Source organism: Camelus bactrianus, chromosome 34 (assembly GCF_048773025.1).
Source record: "Camelus bactrianus isolate YW-2024 breed Bactrian camel chromosome 34, ASM4877302v1, whole genome shotgun sequence".
NCBI lineage: Eukaryota > Metazoa > Chordata > Mammalia > Artiodactyla > Camelidae > Camelus > Camelus bactrianus.
The window spans coordinates 13927694-13946129 of record NC_133572.1 but is presented as its reverse complement, the minus strand read 5'-3'; the positions used below and the strand labels follow the sequence as shown (position 1 = coordinate 13946129).

At 34.5% G+C, this 18436-nt stretch overlaps 1 protein-coding gene across 21 annotated transcripts in view; it reads left to right on the top strand.

Moving 5' to 3' along the window:
• The window catches only part of C2CD5 (C2 calcium dependent domain containing 5), a 76989-nt gene that overhangs the window by 12830 nt on the left and 45723 nt on the right, over nt 1-18436 (top strand). For 8 of the 21 annotated variants that reach the window (XM_074357454.1, XM_074357448.1, XM_074357453.1 and 5 more), the window contains exons 6-12: nt 24-179; nt 1428-1626; nt 6632-6783; nt 9882-10073; nt 11690-11775; nt 12398-12430; nt 17555-17663. In XM_074357454.1, coding sequence (XP_074213555.1) covers nt 24-179; nt 1428-1626; nt 6632-6783; nt 9882-10073; nt 11690-11775; nt 12398-12430; nt 17555-17663 — 927 coding nt within the window. Of the gene's footprint in view, nt 1-23; nt 180-1427; nt 1627-5541; nt 5637-6631; nt 6784-9881; nt 10074-11689; nt 11776-12397; nt 12431-17554; nt 17664-18436 lie in introns of those variants that run through there. The other 13 variants (XM_074357451.1, XM_074357447.1, XM_074357457.1 and 10 more) reach the window with 4 other exon arrangements.

The following is an 18436-nucleotide window of genomic DNA, read 5'->3' as shown; positions in this document are numbered from 1 at the left end:
AACAGATAATTTTCTTTTAACAGCAACATCTATTCCAAAATGCTACAGAGCTGTGATAATTCATGGATTTGTAGAAGAACTTGTGGTCAATGAAGACCCAGAATATCAATGGATTGATCGAATTCGCACACCAAGGGCATCAAATGAGGCCAGACAGAGACTCATTTCCTTAATGTCAGGTATTTTAAAAAAATAATAACTTCATTACTGATTGACTTAACATGCTAAAATTCTTCACTTCCTTTTGGCATGCCACCTAAAATTCTACAATGAAGACTGAATTGTAAGTGGCTGATTCCCTACCCCTGGCCCCATCCTCCTAAGGTGCATTGCCACCTCATAGCAAGAAGAAATCAGAATCAGAAACGTGTAGCTCCTTCTTAACTAGGTAGAAAAAGGAAATTGTGCTCATGAGGTAGCATAGTGGAAAGTTCCCTGCTGAGCAGAAAAGTAGGAAACTGGGTTCTGGTTTTCCTCCTTTGATCATTCCTTTGTAATCACAGTTTGCATAATCTCTCTAAGGCTTTTTGTTTAAATGTTGCCTTTTCATAGTCCTTCTCTGACATCTTGAAGCTCCTTCTGCACCTCGCCCCCCTCCCCCCCAGCCTTGCAACTCTTACTGTATTATCTTTATTTTTCTTTGAAGAACTTATTTCCATCTAAAATGTATATTTATGAGTGTGTGTGTGTATATATATTAATAAAAATAAATGTTATATTTATATTTAACAAGTATATATTTGTATTTATAAGTACAAATGTTAATTTGTATATATTAAACATATAGTTTAATAGAAAAATACAACTATGTACTTATATTAATGCATTAATTGTATTTAATTGATATAAGTATATATAAATGTTGTATGTAACATAATATATGTTATACTTTATATACTAAATAGTAATTTAATTATATGCTTTATATTTGTATTTATTCTACATATTTGTATCATATATACATTACATACAATCATATGTAATGAATATATACTATATTTATATTAGAATATATTACATGCTGTGTATTCTGTATGTTATATTTATGTTGTATTTGTTTCCTTATTTTTTATCCATTTCTCCTGCCATTACATAAACTCTGATAGACTTGGGGCTTCGTCTTGTTCACCTCTGTGTCTCTAGCACTTAAAAGAAAGGAAAAGTGCCAGGCACATGGTACACAAGCAGAAATTATTTGGTAAACGAATGCATGAATGAGTGAACCGCACTTGCCCCATCCGTGAAATGTAGCCAATAATATCTTACCTTCCTGAAAGTAGGAGGCTGGACCAGATAATCTTTTAGGTTCCCTTCAAGTTCTAAAGATCTACAATTTGGGGGTCTCTTTTCTGTTACTACTGTATCCGGCTTTATATTATGTAACGTGGAGCTATGAGGCCGACTGAGTTTTCTTCCTTTTCTCGTAGGCGAACTGCAGAGGAAGATTGGCTTGAAAGTGCTTGAAATGAGAGGAAATGCGGTGGTTGGGTACTTACAGTGCTTCGATCTGGAAGGCGAATCTGGGTTAGTGGTACGAGCCATAGGAACAGCGTGCACACTGGATAAATTAAGTAGCCCAGCGGCATTCCTTCCCGCATGTAATTCCCCATCCAAAGAAATGAAGGAGTAAGTATGACTCGATGAACTGTTCTTACGGAGCTTCTTTTCTTTCACCTACATTATTTTCATTTGATTTGAAGCATTTTAGTAGAATTGTTCAACATAACATTTTTCCTGTGGCGATTTTTCTTATCAGAGATGACCATCAAAGTTTGAAGCTTAAAACCATGTAGATATTCGTCATATTTTCTTTATACTGTCTTAATATGAAATTCAAATCAAGTAACGTAAAATTAAACTCGTTTCAGATCTTTAGACACTGTATACCTAAAGCATAAAATGAATGTTTATGTATTGTGTGGGATTTTACTTATTGTCTGGGGAATGCTTAAAACTCTATACCTGATAATCCAGTTATGCTCGTTACTAGCACACAGGATAGAGAGCAGCAAAGACTGACCTGTGCAGGGGTCTCAAACTCTGTATCTATAGAAGCCAAGCAGTTTATATAAATAAAATAATTGGGAATAAGTAAATGGGGAATACTGGGGAATGTGTAAAGCAGATGTTGGCAGACGTTTTCTATAAAAGGCCAGATAGTAAATATTTCAGGCACTGGCCGTATATAGTTTTTATCTTTGTTTACCAAAAAAAAGAGTTTGTCAATCTTGATCTAAAGGAATTTAGACTCTTACATTTTTAAAAAAAACTATTTGTGATCCAACAAAACACTTCTCTTGGCTCGTTTTGGCTTCTTTGTCCTCATTTGTGCCTAAGGCAGAGATTCTCACCGTGGTGGTGGTGGTGGTGCTGTCAACAAGGAATGCTTGAAATGAAAATTTGCTGTTGTAATAATTGGAGTGAGGGGGATGATTCTGTTGAGGACCAGGAATGCTGACTGTCCTACACAGCAAGGGACAACTCTGTACAACAAAGACCTGTTCCAACCTAAATGCCAGTAGTACTTCCATTGAGAACCATTGCTCTACAGATTCTTCTAGATCAAGGAAGGATCAGCAGAGTTTTTCTATAAATGACCAGAAGGGACATAATTTAGTCTTTGCCAACAGCAAGGACCCCACTCTGCCGGTGTTGCCTGAAAGCAGCCATCAATAGTAAATGAATGCCAGTATCAGTGTTCCAATAAACCTTATTTATTTCCCAAACAGATGGCAAGGTGGGTTTGGCCTGTAGCGTGTAGTTTGCTGACCCCTGTCCTGTGTCATCAGGGAGTCAGAGTTCTGTGGTCACAAAACCCGAAATGTTTTCCAGTTCAGCAGTAGTCAAGAGAGGTTGACTAGAAAGCAGTCCCAATCTTTGTAAAAGTGAGATTTTTCTCTTTATCTCAGCTTATTCTCTTTTAATCATTTCCCTTCTGCTGGCCTTTAGTGATTAGGATTAAATTTTAGTTACAAGAGGGAGCACAGTATTACATATGTTGCCTAATTTTATTCGGAAATACATTAATAAGTTAAAAATTTGTTTTAAATAAATTGAGTGACTTTGCTGTATATGCCATTTAAAATATGTCTTCAAAAGATATGAACTGCTTGCTGCTATAGGTTAAGTCAGATTGCTATAGGTAACTTTTTGAGGGATTTAGATTTGTTTTTTTCTCCTTCCGTAGTAAATTTAAGTAAAGACCTGGGTCCCTTCTTCTGCCACCCTCCCACTTTTTCTGTGCTGCCTGAAGGGGCCTGGCCTTTGCAGCTATGATGTCTGAAGTTCTCCTCTTTCCATTAAATTACTTAATGGAAAGAAAGCTGTACTTAGAATGGTATGTGGGTAATGGAGGAGCACATTTTGCCTGCATTCAGGAAGAGTTCCATTAATGTAAATCTGGGATTGTCTAATAAGTTTTCTTTTTTTCTAATTTTGTTGTAGCCATTTGCCTTAAATTATCTAACATTCACACCATGCTTCATTAAGATTTTCTGACGGCATCTTACTACCTAAGTCATGTTATTTAAAGAACAAAACAAAACCCTCAGGCCGCTTTATTTCAAGCAGTTTCTTTCTATTTTTGATAATGAATCCATTTGGGTGCTAGTTTAAAATTGTTTGACTCAGCTGATTATAATTATTCTGGTATTTAATTTTAACATTCTTGATTCTAGACAGGAATTTGATAAAAGGTAGTTTGAATTATGTCCCTGTCTGAATGGATTTAATGTTAGAAATAGTACTAGGGTTTTATTGTAAGGCAACCTTTCATGAAAGGAGACTGAAAGAATTAGTACTCCAGGAATACATTATGGTGAGGATCCCCGCAGTGTCCTTGGATTTTAATTTGATGTCATTATTTGACCGTTTATCAATGTTCATATTATTTTATTCATTTTATTTTACTTTTATTAATGGTATGTTCTACTCCATCAGTTTATGTTTTCCTTTTAGATGTTTAGTATAAGTCTCTTTGGTGTTCCCTAGTTGAACTATCCTGATGGTAGAAAGTGCATTTAAATGATCTATCGATTCTCTACTTTAAAAAAAAAGTACTTTCTAGGAGACTTGAGCCATAATTTATCCTCTGTACAGCATTGATTCTTAGACTTTTTAACTCCATTAGTCACTTCAACAGAGAAAGAAAAAGCAAAAATAAAGCCTCACTCAATTGTTTGTATATAAACTGATCACCAATGGATATTTGATTTATATCAAATACGTTTAAAATTTAAATTAGCAACAAAAGCAGAATCACTTGTCCTATTGTAAAAGCAATGATATTTCAGAAAGTAGTCTACAGACCCTACAAAAGACCATTATTGTCCATTAATGGTAACTCATGTTTGGAATCTTGACAAATTGTGATTGTTGGGAATGTTCACTGGGCAATGGAAAAGGGGAAAAAAAGGCCAGGGAAGGTTGTGCTCTTGACCTCCTTTCAACTTGAATTCTGAAAAATGGGAATATGATAGTTTTTCAGAGGGCAGTCACTTATGATTCTTTTCATCTCATTGAGCTTAAGGGAAGGCATTACACAGTGAAATAATTGCTAATATGAAGTCTAGGATTCTTAATTATATGAGATACCATTTTGCCTCATCCACTATCACTAAACCCTTTTATCTAAATTTCTTCATGAAAATTTTAAATGACACAGATGAATACATATCTATGTGTCTGGTCTAATCTTTACACATGCATAGCTGCGGTCTCTTCCCGGATTAAGTTGATATCTTACAAAATTTCAATTCAGAATGTAGTTTAAATAAGTTTTGTTTAAGTTTAAATAATATATTGTTAGAGAACTAGACAAAAGTCATTCATATTGCTTAGTTAGTGTGTTTTTAAAAGCAGTGCCCCTTTGCTTTGTTTTGTTCCCAGTGTAGCCTGGTTCTAAGCTCTGTACTTGGTGTGCTGAAATACAGAATGATCAGATCTGCTTACACTCATTCAGTTCACTCCTTTCTCTTGACGCTGTCTGTCTTTTTTATATTCTTAAGGACCCCTATCTTGAGATCCTAGATGGAAACAGTTCTGTTACATAAGCTTTCTTTATATAAAAATATAATTAATTACATCGGCAATTATCGATATCTCAGTTTCAAAGGTAGTATAAGAACTTCACCTTGGACTTTTCATTTTTATGAGTGTTTTCTCCCTGAAATACTGGTTAGAAAGCTCTATGGTGATCAAAATAATGACAAACATTTCAAAGCAAGCTAAAATCCAACTCTTAGTCTTTCTTAATCTAATGCCATTCACAGATCTGCTTGCAATTTTTCTTATTCACAATCCTAATTTATTAATCTGATCCTTGATACCTGTATCCTAACAAATTAATAATTAGCTGTTCCTTTTCATTTCAACCTGTTTTGTGCATGCCAGGGAATAAATAATAATTCCTCTCCCCTAACTAAAGCGCCTTTGAAATTATTTTAACATGACTTTGCTATCTGTTGTATGTATTGTTTTCTTTTCTTCCACTTTGACCGCAAATTCCCCCAGGTCTCCGCTGGTTCATCCTCCAAGCCATGGATGCCGCTCGACTCACAACAGCCCAATTCACACTGCTACTGGCTCACGACTTACTCAGAACTTCTCTGTGTCTGTTCCCACTCTCATCTATACTGGTACGAGACCGCTCAGACTGAAGAGCTGGGGAGGCAGGCCACGGGCAGAGTGGCTGCAGAGGGCAGGCAGGCAGGGAGCGTAGGCAGGTACCACCAGTCTTTGCTTCCTCCCTTTCTCACTCCTAGTCCAGCGGCAGCGAAGAAATCCTGTGTTTAGCCGCCGCTCTGAGAAGCTCTAACTACATGGAAGTGAAAGTGTTCTTCCCACTTCCAAAGTCTCTTCCACAGATCCTCCAGGAACCCTATCTTGTGTATCTGTTCTGTGAGTTTTTAGGAGCATCCTCCAGTATGTATTTTTTGCTGATATTTCTGCATTTGGTTAGAAACAAAATTGCTGATTGGAAGACTCTAAACACGAAAGCTGCCAAAGCTTCCAATTTGTTTATTTTTTTACTTTATGTACAAAACTTGTTGCAGTAGGGTCTGATTTGTTCTGTGGAAGAGAGCTGTGGAAAACAGGTAAGTGACTATTCTGCATCAAGTGCAATGTTTCTGTGTAGCTGTATTCATGTTCCACTCTGCTGTGTTTTTAGCTGTGGCACTCTTGATGCTATAGGATAAGGAAACATGCTTTTCTTTTAAAGATATCTGTGTGTGCAAATATAAAAACTATTGTGAATATTTACACACACTGTTTGCAGTCATCATTTTTTCTTTTGTAACTTAAAAAAGCATTGTTTGAAAATATTTTGTCATGTATTTATTCTTTTCTTTTACTTCTTCTTTTATTAATGTTTTTTACCCCCTTGGTCTGCCATTTCATGCTTTTTTCCTTTTTTATGTGGCTTATTAACTGTTTCAATGCAGATAATTATTTATCTGGAGAATGATGAATGGTTAAACAGCAATTGGATGTCTTTGGCCTCATACCCAGCTCCACTCTTAAGAAATGACTGCTGGCCCTGCCCAATACTTTCCTGGTGTTTGGATCATGCTGCCGCCGTCGAGTCCTTTGGCACATGATTACTTAATATTTTTCCACCTTCTTCTGGCAGGATTCCCTTCAATGAAGATCCCAACCCCAATACTCACTCATCAGGACCCTCAACCCCTCTGAAAAACCAAACTTATTCCTTTTCACCTTCCAAGTCCTACAGTCGACAGTCCTCTTCTTCTGACACAGATTTGAGTTTGACACCCAAAACTGGTAAGGCGCTTCCACTCACCTTTTCTTTTTTTCTTTTTTTTTTCTCCCAGATTTGTTTCTGTTCCTTATTAGCTTTCCATCCAAGCCTTTCTTCCTGTTTTTGGCGTTCAAGTTAAAAGAGAATGTGAATGCTGATCGTTTTCAGTTACAATTAAAATGTGAAAATTTTGTATAGTTCAGAAGTTATCTTGTTCAGAGATTGACATTTTGTTGATTGAATCATACTGTAGATATGAAATCTAGGATTTACTTTTGCATGTAGACATATTTCATTTCATGCTCAAATTAAAAGGAATAACATCTTAACGCATTTGAATAGAAAGTGACATTAGTAGCTTGTAATCCAATTCCTCATGCAGTATAAGCATTTTTTAATTCATTGTTTTTATTTCTGGATTTAATTCTAAGATTTTTATTATGAAAAAATCTTAAGAACAGCTGATATGCTTATATTAGAGCACATATATCTGTCTATTAGCTTCTTATTTAAAATGTTTGATTTTGCTAGTCTTATTCTCTAGGTTAGAAAACAGCATTTTTGCTTTATTTATTCTTGCATATTTCTCAGTGTATGAAATTTATCATTTTTCCCTCTCCTATTTGTATTTTGATAATCTGCACTTTTATAAATGTTTTATGATACAAATTGATTAAAAAATCAAATTAGTTTCATACTCCTTAAAATAGAATTAGCTTATTTAAATCACTAAATTATTATTCTTAAGAAAAATAGGAAAGTAACAACATTTAAAAGTTAATAGTTTGCAATTTTTGTAGATAGTATTTTTGTCTGAGAGATTTCTTGCCAGATTAATGAAAACATTTTGCCTGATTCTTGTTTGCATTTTTTAAACTTACCTTTAATAACCTATTTTTGTGTTAGGCAAGCAATTTATAAAATGACCCCAGATTTTATGAAAACAGTGAAAAGAAATCTAATTCTAGAACCAGGGCTAGTTCCAAGGTAAAGAAAGGGCATTTTTAAAAGGCCTATAGATCATAACATTTATTTTTATAAATATAGTCACAAAACATAAAGAAGATAATAATATCTACTTCTTTGAAAAGAATAGCCTTATTTTTACATATATAATTATGAGTAACATCTTAAAATAATATGACATTTGATAGTAATGGATGCTTTGGAATGTGACATTTTAACCATATTCATGTCATAAAAACTGAACCACTGAAATTGTAAGGAAGTGGGTTTTTTTGTTTTGTTTGTTTTTAAATAAAGAATGAGAGTCTGGCCTTGAAATTCATGACAGTCAAAACAAGAAAGACTTAGGATAGTATTGAAGAGTAAGTTTTCTTAAAAATATTTTTGAGGCTTTGTCCACTGATGGTTTATTTGTGTATTCCAGGCCAATTTTCAGTATTCTTGTCTTTATTTTTCTTTGCCATTACTGTAGACGCAGTTTTGAAAGTCTTTCCTTGGTCTTTCTGCTGCTTTTTCTTTAATTCACCAGAAAGGCCAAGCCTAAAGAAAACTGAACCAGACCTTTTCTCCCCTTAGCTTTCAAGTAGGCAGTCAATTGTATTATCAATGAAAACACTTTTGCATTTTATTTTCTAGCTTCAAATTTTTAGTTTCCAAGAATTCTTTTATAATAGAGGTATTGTTCTTATGTATTTATTTATAAGCTGCCTCTAAATAAGTTATTTTGTTTTGCCAATAATTATTCACTACCTCAATTTCATATTTATAGGATATTAGCAGGTTTTAGTCCTTTGGCCTTATCATGAGTCCCTAAAAATTTCTGAATACTCCTGAGGAAGGTTCCTATTTCTCATGGAAATTTAAAATGGCAAAATTATGAATGATCTAAAATTTCTAAAGCTGTAGTTCAGCAAGTGTTTCATGATTCTTTGCCTTCTGATTTACCTACATACAAACTCAATCTCTTAAATAGAATAGGTAAGTTGTTTATGATTGATTGATTCTGTGTAAATTGGAGAGCCAAAAATACAGTTAATAAAACTTAAACTGAGAAAGTTGGTTTTCTGTTTATTAAGCTATCACCTACCTTCAGATGGGTCTTGTTTTTAAAAGATTTCCTGTAACTTTATTTCTGTAGATTCTAATTTTTGACATTTTACAAGGCTTTACAATTTCATATATTTTTTTCAAGTACTCAATTAGTAGAATTGGAACTTTTAGAATGCTAGTATAAGGATATTGTTTTGACACCTGACTCAGGCTAATTTTTACTTTTTTTGGTCAGACTTTTTGCCACGTATGTTTTTTTCTTTGGCCCTTAGGTACTCTTTTTAAATGCAAACAATACTATGATCAGATTTGAGCATGTACAATTTTAGAGGAAAAAGAAAAGCGTAATTACATCTTGAAGCTGGACAGAAAGATGATAATATTTTATTTGAACTTAATAATGGCAACTGTCTGCTTAACATGGTAGCAAATATTTGATTTTTTTTATGGGTATTCAATTAAAAATACCCATAAGTGATATATTTTAGTTAGGAATATTTGAAGACCTGTACTTTTGCCACTTTAGTGTTTATTTTTTTGTAGAACTTATTTATTTTAATTTTGAGGGTAATTAGGTTTATTTATTTATTTATTTATTTATTTATTTATTTATTTATTTATTTATTTATTTAATGGAGGGACTGGGGGTTGAACCCAGGACCTCCTGCATGCTAAGTGTGCACTCTGCCACTGAGCCATACCCTCCCCCTTTAAATTAGTGTTTATATTTGAGTTAGCAAGTTTCCGGCTTTAAAAAATGTACATTTTAAACTTACACATTCTTCAGCAAAAAAGGCAGGTAATTTGTTTTTAAGAAGTCAGCTAAAAGTAGTTAGAATGGCATAAAATTCTTTATCAGTGATTTAAAAGTTTTTTAATGAATGCATAGTTTGTAAAGATCTTGTTAAGTTTTAGACTGTACCTTTTATTTATGTTATGTTGAATAGATGATCTTGCTAATGACTTCATAAGCTTACTGTACTTTGTACATGCATTTTGCACTTCATTTTTACTGTTATGTTTTGCTTCATCATTGCTTTCCTTATTCTGCATTTTCTGATCATCTTCTGAATCTGCATCTTTTCTCTGCTACTTTCCTCCACAGCACCTTACCCACAGGGGCCTAGGATTTACCTGTGTCCCAGCTCCCCCTCTCTCTCTCGTGGTTCCCTTCATCTTAAAAAGTCCTGTCTCCTCCTCTCGGAATCTAGCCTTCCCCCTCATCCTTCTAGCCTTGTCAGCCCAGTTCTGAGGAAAAGTGTTTCTTTCAGTGAAGAGCTGTTCCTGGCTGCTTCTGGTAGGATCACATTATGTCAGCTTTTTAATCCCTTTATTTGAAAGCATCTTTGAAAAAAATTAATTATTTCATACCATAAACAAGTGTTGGGTATTTTATGCAGAATGTACTTCTGATTTTTCTTACTGACAGAGTTAAATGATTGGAATTATCATGAAGACGTAATTGAGAATTACTTGATGGATAGTTATGAATATTCTGCTAAAATTATTTTATATGTTAAAAATTATATGTCTGAGGACATAGATCTGCATATTTCCAATAATTAGGTTCTCATTACTAGAGTTTCTGTTTTAGATGCTTTACTTTCTTTCCCTTCACACCAACTCCATTCATGTTGGACCCATATCATCATGTTGCTAAACCATATGGTTACATTATTAAATTATTCTGTTTGAATCAGTTTAAGTCTCATTTTTGTGACAATTCTTTCATTATGCATTTTTTTCTGTCCATTGCATTAATTTTCAAGTTACTCTGTATTTTCTGATGTTTCATTTATCTCGACAAAATTGCATTTTATTTTATGGCTTTCAGTATGCTTCATATAAAGATCTTAGTTTCATTTCTGTGTTTAGTATTGTATAGTCTCAAAAAACCGTATTTAGGTTACTACAAGAAAAATAAGTTTCTTTCTTATTTTTAAGGAACAAAATGGGACTATACACATGCTAACCTTTGTTTCCTTATCCAAGAACAGCTAAAAATGTAAAAGTAAATTAGTTCCTTTTTTAAGTCATTGTAGTAAATCTGCCTGTATGTATCTTTAGTTTTAAAAGGTGGGACTCAACTAATTAGCTGTAGTTCATAGAGTACTGGCTTTTCACCTGTCCCCTGCTTTCTATCATTCTTTGACCATAGTTGGTCTAGTAATATTATCAAAAGAATAAAACAAAGTAGGGAAAGAAATTTAAAATTAAGCCTTTAAAAAAATACATCTAAGAGCTTGGGAAATGTAATTATTTCATCCATAGTTGTATACATTTGTGATGTGTCTATTATATGTCCATGATTTTTAGTTTTTAAAAAGATTTTATGTTAATTTTTGTAAATGAGTGTTGAGAACTGTGATATGAGTATTAGTACTATGTTGTCATGAATGTTATGTTTAGGAATGGGAAGTTATCAGAAAACAGATATGACTGTGTTTCAAAGTTACCTAACTTTAGAGAATTTTAGAATATTTTAAGTGAGCACAGCTAGTGCTTTTTCTCTATATTTACTTTTAAATAAACATTTAATGTTTCTCTTATTTATTTGAGTATTCTTAAATTGTTAGCACAGTACAAGTAATTGATATTATATTGATTATTTTTTATTAGAAGTTTGAACTTTTAAAATGGAATATTATATAAAAATTCATTACCTTAGCATAATTTTACAAGTAACTTTTAGAATAAATTAAGTTTAAAACTAGCTGGGATTTGTAGGACTTTGACATCTTGCTTTTAAAGAAAACGTTGTGAATAAATAGAGTAAAATATGTTGCCATCACAAATGCTTTAAATATTTGGTTTGTTTTAACTGATTTTGATTCATGATATTTATGAAGATGAATGCAATTAAACTTTCTGTAGCTGTTTTTTGGTTGTCATTTATGTACTGATGTTCTGTAGGAATGGGAAGTGGTAGTGCTGGAAAAGAAGGGGGGCCCTTTAAAGCTCTTTTAAGACAACAGACTCAGTCAGCATTGGAACAGAGGGTAAGAGTCACTCAATATTCTTTATTCCTACACTGTTAATGTGATTTTATTATCATGTTTCCATGTACTTATAACTTATTTCCATAAACTGGTTTTGGTCATGTATCTATAATATTGTAATTTCAATCCAAAATGTACTTAAGATATCAGAGTTTTGTTTTATGAATAATTACTTTTAATCTGGAATAATTCTATAACTATTTTTGTTTTGTCCTCCAGTCTTATATTAGAAATAGTCTATTTGGAAATATCCATTGAATGGTGAAATCATTTCTAATTTTATATGGAAATTATATAAAAGGAAAAGTAGACAGTTTCCTAGAAAAATACTTTATTTGTGTTGTATTAAAATAATTCTTTAGTATATTAATATTTATTTGCTGAATTTGATAAAATTAATATATTTGTTTTATCACTGGCCAATCTCCTATCAATAAGAAATGCAGATTCCATATTTCTGTAGATCAGCATAAATAATATGGTTGTTCAGTATGTGAATATATCTTTTAATTATTATAAATTTAATGTTTAGTTAAATATGTTAAATGGAACAATGAATAGTTAAAGTTTTTGGATGATTTTGTCTTTTTTTTTTTTTTTTTGTATAAACTTCATTGCTAAGGGAGGATCGCCTCATAGGTTCTGTAGAAGGCGGGTATGTTTCTGGATGTGTGAGAGCCTATTTCATGTGTTGGTAGCTGTTCTAGTTTTAATCTTGATCATTTAAGTTTTATTTAAGCTCTTAACAAATGTTGCCAGCTTTTTTTTCTTTTCGTAATGCAAAGTCCTTTTTTTTTTTAAATTTAATAGCACTATGAGGCTCATTTTTTTTTCTACTTAATAATACAGTGCATGATTTTATACGTCATGTCAGTTATTTTAAGGCACAGTTTCATAACTTTCATTATGTCTGATTTGGAAGTTATAAGCGTTTACAGAGTTTTCTTTCACATGTTCCATTTTACACTAGCATTAAATAATAAAAAAAAAAAATGAAACATAAATACCTATAAAAGGATGCATTTTATAAAACAAAGATTTCTTCTCCAGAGGCTGGCTTTTGAGAATATTGTTTTTCAGATCCTGTTATTAGAAACAAAACAGCAAGTAATTTTTTTAGACTTTTCTTTTCTGGTGCTGAAATTATCTGTGTGCACTGTTTGCCTTGTAGACAAGGCTGGAAAGAACAGAGCTGACTAAGCAGAGTGATGGGACTTTAGCCATACCCAGTTCTTTGTTTTAAACCCTATCAGGCAGCAATCGCCTTTCAAGCTACTCTTGCATCTGGCTGGCATACCAGCCACTGCCCTCAAAGAGCCCACATAAGCATTCAAACTATACATTGAAACCAAATATAGAGAAAGACTGACAACACGGGGAAGAGGGGAAGAGTAAGGGTGTGTGTGTACACTTGTATTTTTGGACCAGAATGCTCTTCTCGCATCCCCCCTCCCAGTTTTACATTCTGTGGAGTCCCTCACACTAGGAATATTTCTTGTAATCTAATTACCATTTTAGAATTCACACGAACAGAAAAACTTGAGTTGCCTTGACATTTGATGTCATGAGATTTTGCCTGTATGTTGAGCCTGTGACTTCACTGTGTACTAAGAACTTTAAAAAGCACCTCGCTTTTAAAGAAAACAATACTAATCAATGGCAATTGTTTTGGCTTTAGTTTGGATGAAATCTGTGTTTTCAAATATGCTTTTAAACATTCTTAAAATTTTGGACACATGAACACATTGGGCACACATTACTAGATCATCCTGGCTGGCACTAACAGCAAAGGTGTGGACAACTGTAGTTTACATTTCCAACTTTGTAAAACCCGAGTTGGCAATGTATTTACATTGCTGAACCTTGCAGTGGCAGTTACTTGAATTTGTGAGACTCCCTCCCCACCCTGTGTATATAATAGAAAAAGCATTATCATGTTTGGCTTTCCCATCACCTTTGGCTGCCATTAGTATGGTTTTGTTTTGGGGAAAATTTGTACAGAAGTATGAAGAATTTTGGCTGGATGTGTTCAGATATACCTTAACTCTGCCAAGTTGGACACTAAATAAGTTGAACACAAGACCTACTTATCATTTTGTATCTTCATTTCAAAAATACTCCTTGCTGCTCTTAATAAATTACATGGCTTTTTTTTTCTTATAGAAAAGAGAAACTTTAATTTGCCTATTATCTTTTATTTCATGAGTTTTTCAAGCAGCAGTTCTCAAAAATATGTGTTGTTTTTTTCCTCTCACAAAAGCATTTAAAAATAAGTTGACAGGATCTTGGTAATAGATGTCAGGTTATTAGGAGATGAGAAATAGGATAAAAGATTTAGATTTAGGTTCTGCCTATGAACTATTTTATGTAAAGCCAATAGACTTTGTTTTCCAATATGATTCTTTTTTCACTTATAAGCAAAGTAAAGTTACTTTTTAGATCATGGGATTTATATTTTTCTTCAGTAAAGAAACCTAATTAACTTAGTTTAACCTAGTATTTCCCTAATGTATTTTAACACGAAATATTCCATTTAAAATACCCATTAGGAGCCCACTTTGTGAAACATTGATGTAAAGTAGGCTCTTGATAAATTATGATCTTTCTGAAAGTGGGGGTAAAATTATGTAATAAATCATGGTAGGAATCTGGCATGGAGTTTTATATCTGGAACGTTCGCTCTGGTGTCTTGGGATAATAAAAAGAATCTTTGGTTTCAAAAAAACCCAAACTGCTTAAATATCTTCTAAGAAAACTTCTATTTAAAGCTTAAAAAATACCTGTTTTGTTCTCAGAATTTTCAACTAGCTCATCTTTGAGCACATGCTCTTAAATAGATGTAGGCTGCATGTACTTGTCTTCTGTCAGAGCATCGACATACGAAGTCTTACTAGGTTCCTCAGGGTGAGACAGTCTAACTATAAGAAGTTTCCAGGGGAGATATCTTCTCCAGTTCCTGGCATTCCCATCTGGACACTGAAAGCAGGGTGTGCTTGGACTGACCTTAAGGAAGCTGTCCTTCTTGGTGGAAGAGAACCTATAAATTCATCAGGTGTAGTAACAGACTAGAGGTTGAAATCAGTTCTTTAACTCAGCGTTTTAACCAGAAAGGGCAAGAAGCAAGATGCTAAAGTCAGTTGCTCAGAAAGAATCTACACCCTCTTCATCTAAGTCTTCCACCTGAAATGTGGAGATGATAGTACCTCCCTCTCAGGGTTCGGGAAAGATTATAAAGCATAGTTGCAAGATACTGTGGCCAGGACAGGCGCAGGGTGAGCCACTGGTGATGGTGGTGGAGATGGTTGGTACTTACCAGTCAGCTGGGAAACTGGCAGTAGTTCTTCTGAGAGAGCTGTCTGGAGATGGTAGTTCTGGTTGAGTAAGAAGGCCGTTTTTATTCTAGGTTAAGTTTTGTGTGTTCAGGTGAGGGCATGTGCAGACGGGATGAAATGGGGACCTGTAGGACAGAGTGGAACTTGGCACGGGGGGCCTCCGCCTCTGGGCAGCCAGTCTCCTCCTTCTTCTGTGACCAGCGTCAGAGTGGTGCTTTCCCTCCTGTCCCTTGGTCTCATCTTCTGAAATTTGGGGAGAAGAGTCAAAGAATCCCGAATAGAGAAATCACTTGGGTTCATTTTTTTTTCATACTTAGTAAAATCTTACATGCATGTGTTTCCCAGTATGTGAATTTACCTGTTATTTCTCAATTTTAGGAGGAAGTACTACCTTCCATTTAAGCATGCAAAAATTTTATTTTCAGCGTCTCTCACCCAGAGAATTTAAAATGTTCAGTATAATGATTAAGTGCCAAGTGCTCAGTAGCTTGAGGAAATTTTAAAACTTCAGTATTCTTTAAACTGAAAACATATCTTAAAGCTCTAACTCATTAGGTAAAACACTCAGGTTTCTCATATCATAAGCTTACCTGTACATTGCTCATTAAAAAGATTTTTTTTTAAACCTTCTTCTTTTTTATTTATTTTTGAAGGGGGAGGTAATTAGGTTTGTTTGTTTGTTTGTTTGTTAATTTATTTTTTTTTTAGAGGAGTAACTGGGGATTGAACCCAGGACCTTGTGCATGCTTAAATTTATGCTTAAAAATTTCAGATAGAAATTAGGAGGCATTCTGACTAACCATTTAATAATACTTTTAAGTGAAATTCCCCTCCTGTCCTCTCCCTTCTCTTCGTTTTCCTCTGCTGATCAGCTGTGCCACACCTGTCTGCCCCATTGACTGGGTTTTTACTCTTTTTTTTTTTTTTTTTTTACATAGCTGAGGTTTTTCTTGCCCTTGTTAATTTAAAAATTACTTTTAAACTTTAATGAATTTATTTCCAAATACGTGGAAATAATACGTATTTTTTAATACCGTATCTTCGTGGATTGCTGAAGTGTGTAGGACTGTCTGCCTCTGTGCTAAATGACTCCAGGTTGCTGTGCTGTGTGAATTATGCTTTGGTCAGTTCGTATTCTCCATGCTTTAAGCAGCCAGTCAGTAATCTTGCTGTGTCAAAGGTGCCTGCTTCTATTAGTATTCTGTATCTCTCTATCTCCCAGCTTTTATTTGCTGCATTTAATCTGCGGTGGTCCAGAAAAAAAAGATACCGATAGATTTTAGAATATGTTCCTAAAATTATATATTTATAATGACCATATGTCATGGTATGAATAGGGCCCGTGGGGATCTCTTACGAATGAAGTACATGCAGTTGAGTGCTTGGGACGATAATAGTTCTTTGACTGTTGAGAGCCCTGTGCTGCTTACTTTCAGTTCTCAGTTATGTCCTGAACAGCTCAGGCTACTGATACGTGACTTCAGGTTAAGTGAGCTACATTAATATTGCAGCCAGATGAGTTGGCTGTTAAGTTTCCTTTACTTTGTATAATGTGAGAGGCATATTTGGGCAGTCTCAGGAACTCCCTGTCGTCCTGGCTGCTGTTTCAGTGAATCTCCTTTCTCTGCTGCACCGTTTCTCTCTTGCATGCTTCTGTCAATTGATGAATTTGATGTCCTTGAGAGAGAAAGGGAGAATGAAGCCTGAAAGAACTCGTACAGTTGTATTCCCTCCCTTGCTGTCATCTACAGACCTGTCCCCTTCCTTTACCATGCACTTATGTACTCCCATTTTTCCCTGCTGCCCCTGTGTTGAGAGAGTAAATAGTCTCACAAGGCAATTCTCTGCCCACCTGAACTTAACATTTGCTCGTCTCTTCACCTTTCTCTGTAGCCCTAAAGCTACTCTGCTCATCCTCTCACTCCTCCTCGCTCAGTCCCACATTCTTTTAGATCTCCTGCCCCAGGCCTTCAGAGCCTTCACCTGTAGTCTGGAACTGAGTGTGTGTGTGTGTGTGTGTGTGTGTGTGTGTGTGTGTGTGTGTGTGTGTGTGTGTGTCTGTGTGTTGGGGGATCTACCCCACCAAGAAGTAGATGCGGGGAGTGGGGCAGGCAAATCCCCCCATCTCATTGCAAGGTTGAATCAGAGTAGGAGCTTGAGAGGAAGAATGTGTTTAGATATCCCAAACTGCAACTCTGAGAACGTTTTTTTTCTCATTGAGAATTGATAAAAAGAGTGTTCGGATTCTGTATAACATGATATATGTGGGAAAGTGGCTGCACAACTCTGACCATCCAAGGAGAATGACTTACAACACATCTGTAGTGTATAATGGGTATCTTTTGTTAAGGGATAGAATTCCTTTTCTTAATGACCGGCTTTTTAACAAGCACGTTGTTGTACTTTACACATGGTCAGTTGTGTTTCCCCCCCATTCTTTCCATTAGGAATTTCCGTTTTTCACCTTGACGGCGTTCCCTCCTGGATTTCTCGTGCACGTTGGGGGTGTAGTTAGCGCGCGCTCAGTGAAGCTTTTGGATCGTATCCACAATCCTGGTATGTTCTTTAAAAGTTTGTTTTCAGTGTTTCATTTACTTGCATGGTAATTATTAACATCGATTTTTGTAATTTTTTTAAAGCCAACTCTATTGGAAAAGAGAAATGAAGCAAAAGTATAAACTGGCACATGTTTCTTTAAATATTTGCAGTGATTTTTAATCTTTAATCAAACTAAGTATTCCTGTATATTTTAGTTACTTTTTTATACAAAGCAAACAAATCTTGATTCATCTTTGGCCAAAGCGGATCACTTTGAGGGGATCCTTAAGTCACTTTTTTTTTTTTCAAACAAATATAGTCAGTTTACAGTGTTGTGTCAGTTCACTTTTGAGTCAGCTACTTTCTTTGACCCAGGCAGATAACAAATTTTACAATTTGACTATTGTGGCCATTAGCTTAAGATGTTAATTGTTTTCACTAGTAATAACTCTTTATAGATTATTTGAATAATTTTCTTATTCATAAAAGAATTACATCAATTATAAACATTGTGTAGAGTACCTAAGAATTTTAAAAAAGCAAATACTCCTTCTGGGTCCTCGGCTTCTCTTATGAAGATGTTCTATCTAAGCAAACGGGGAAAAAATAGCTCTCTTCTTTAAAGCGTGGAGCCTTGTTATAAAAGAGGAAAGGCGTCCAAGTCCCAGTAATTTCAGGCCCTTGGATTAGAAATGCTTTGGTGATTTTTCTAAATCTAAAATAAGCACGACAAATGTGATACGAACTTTCCATAAGGAATGTGTTCTTGCATCTCTCATTGTCAAGATAGA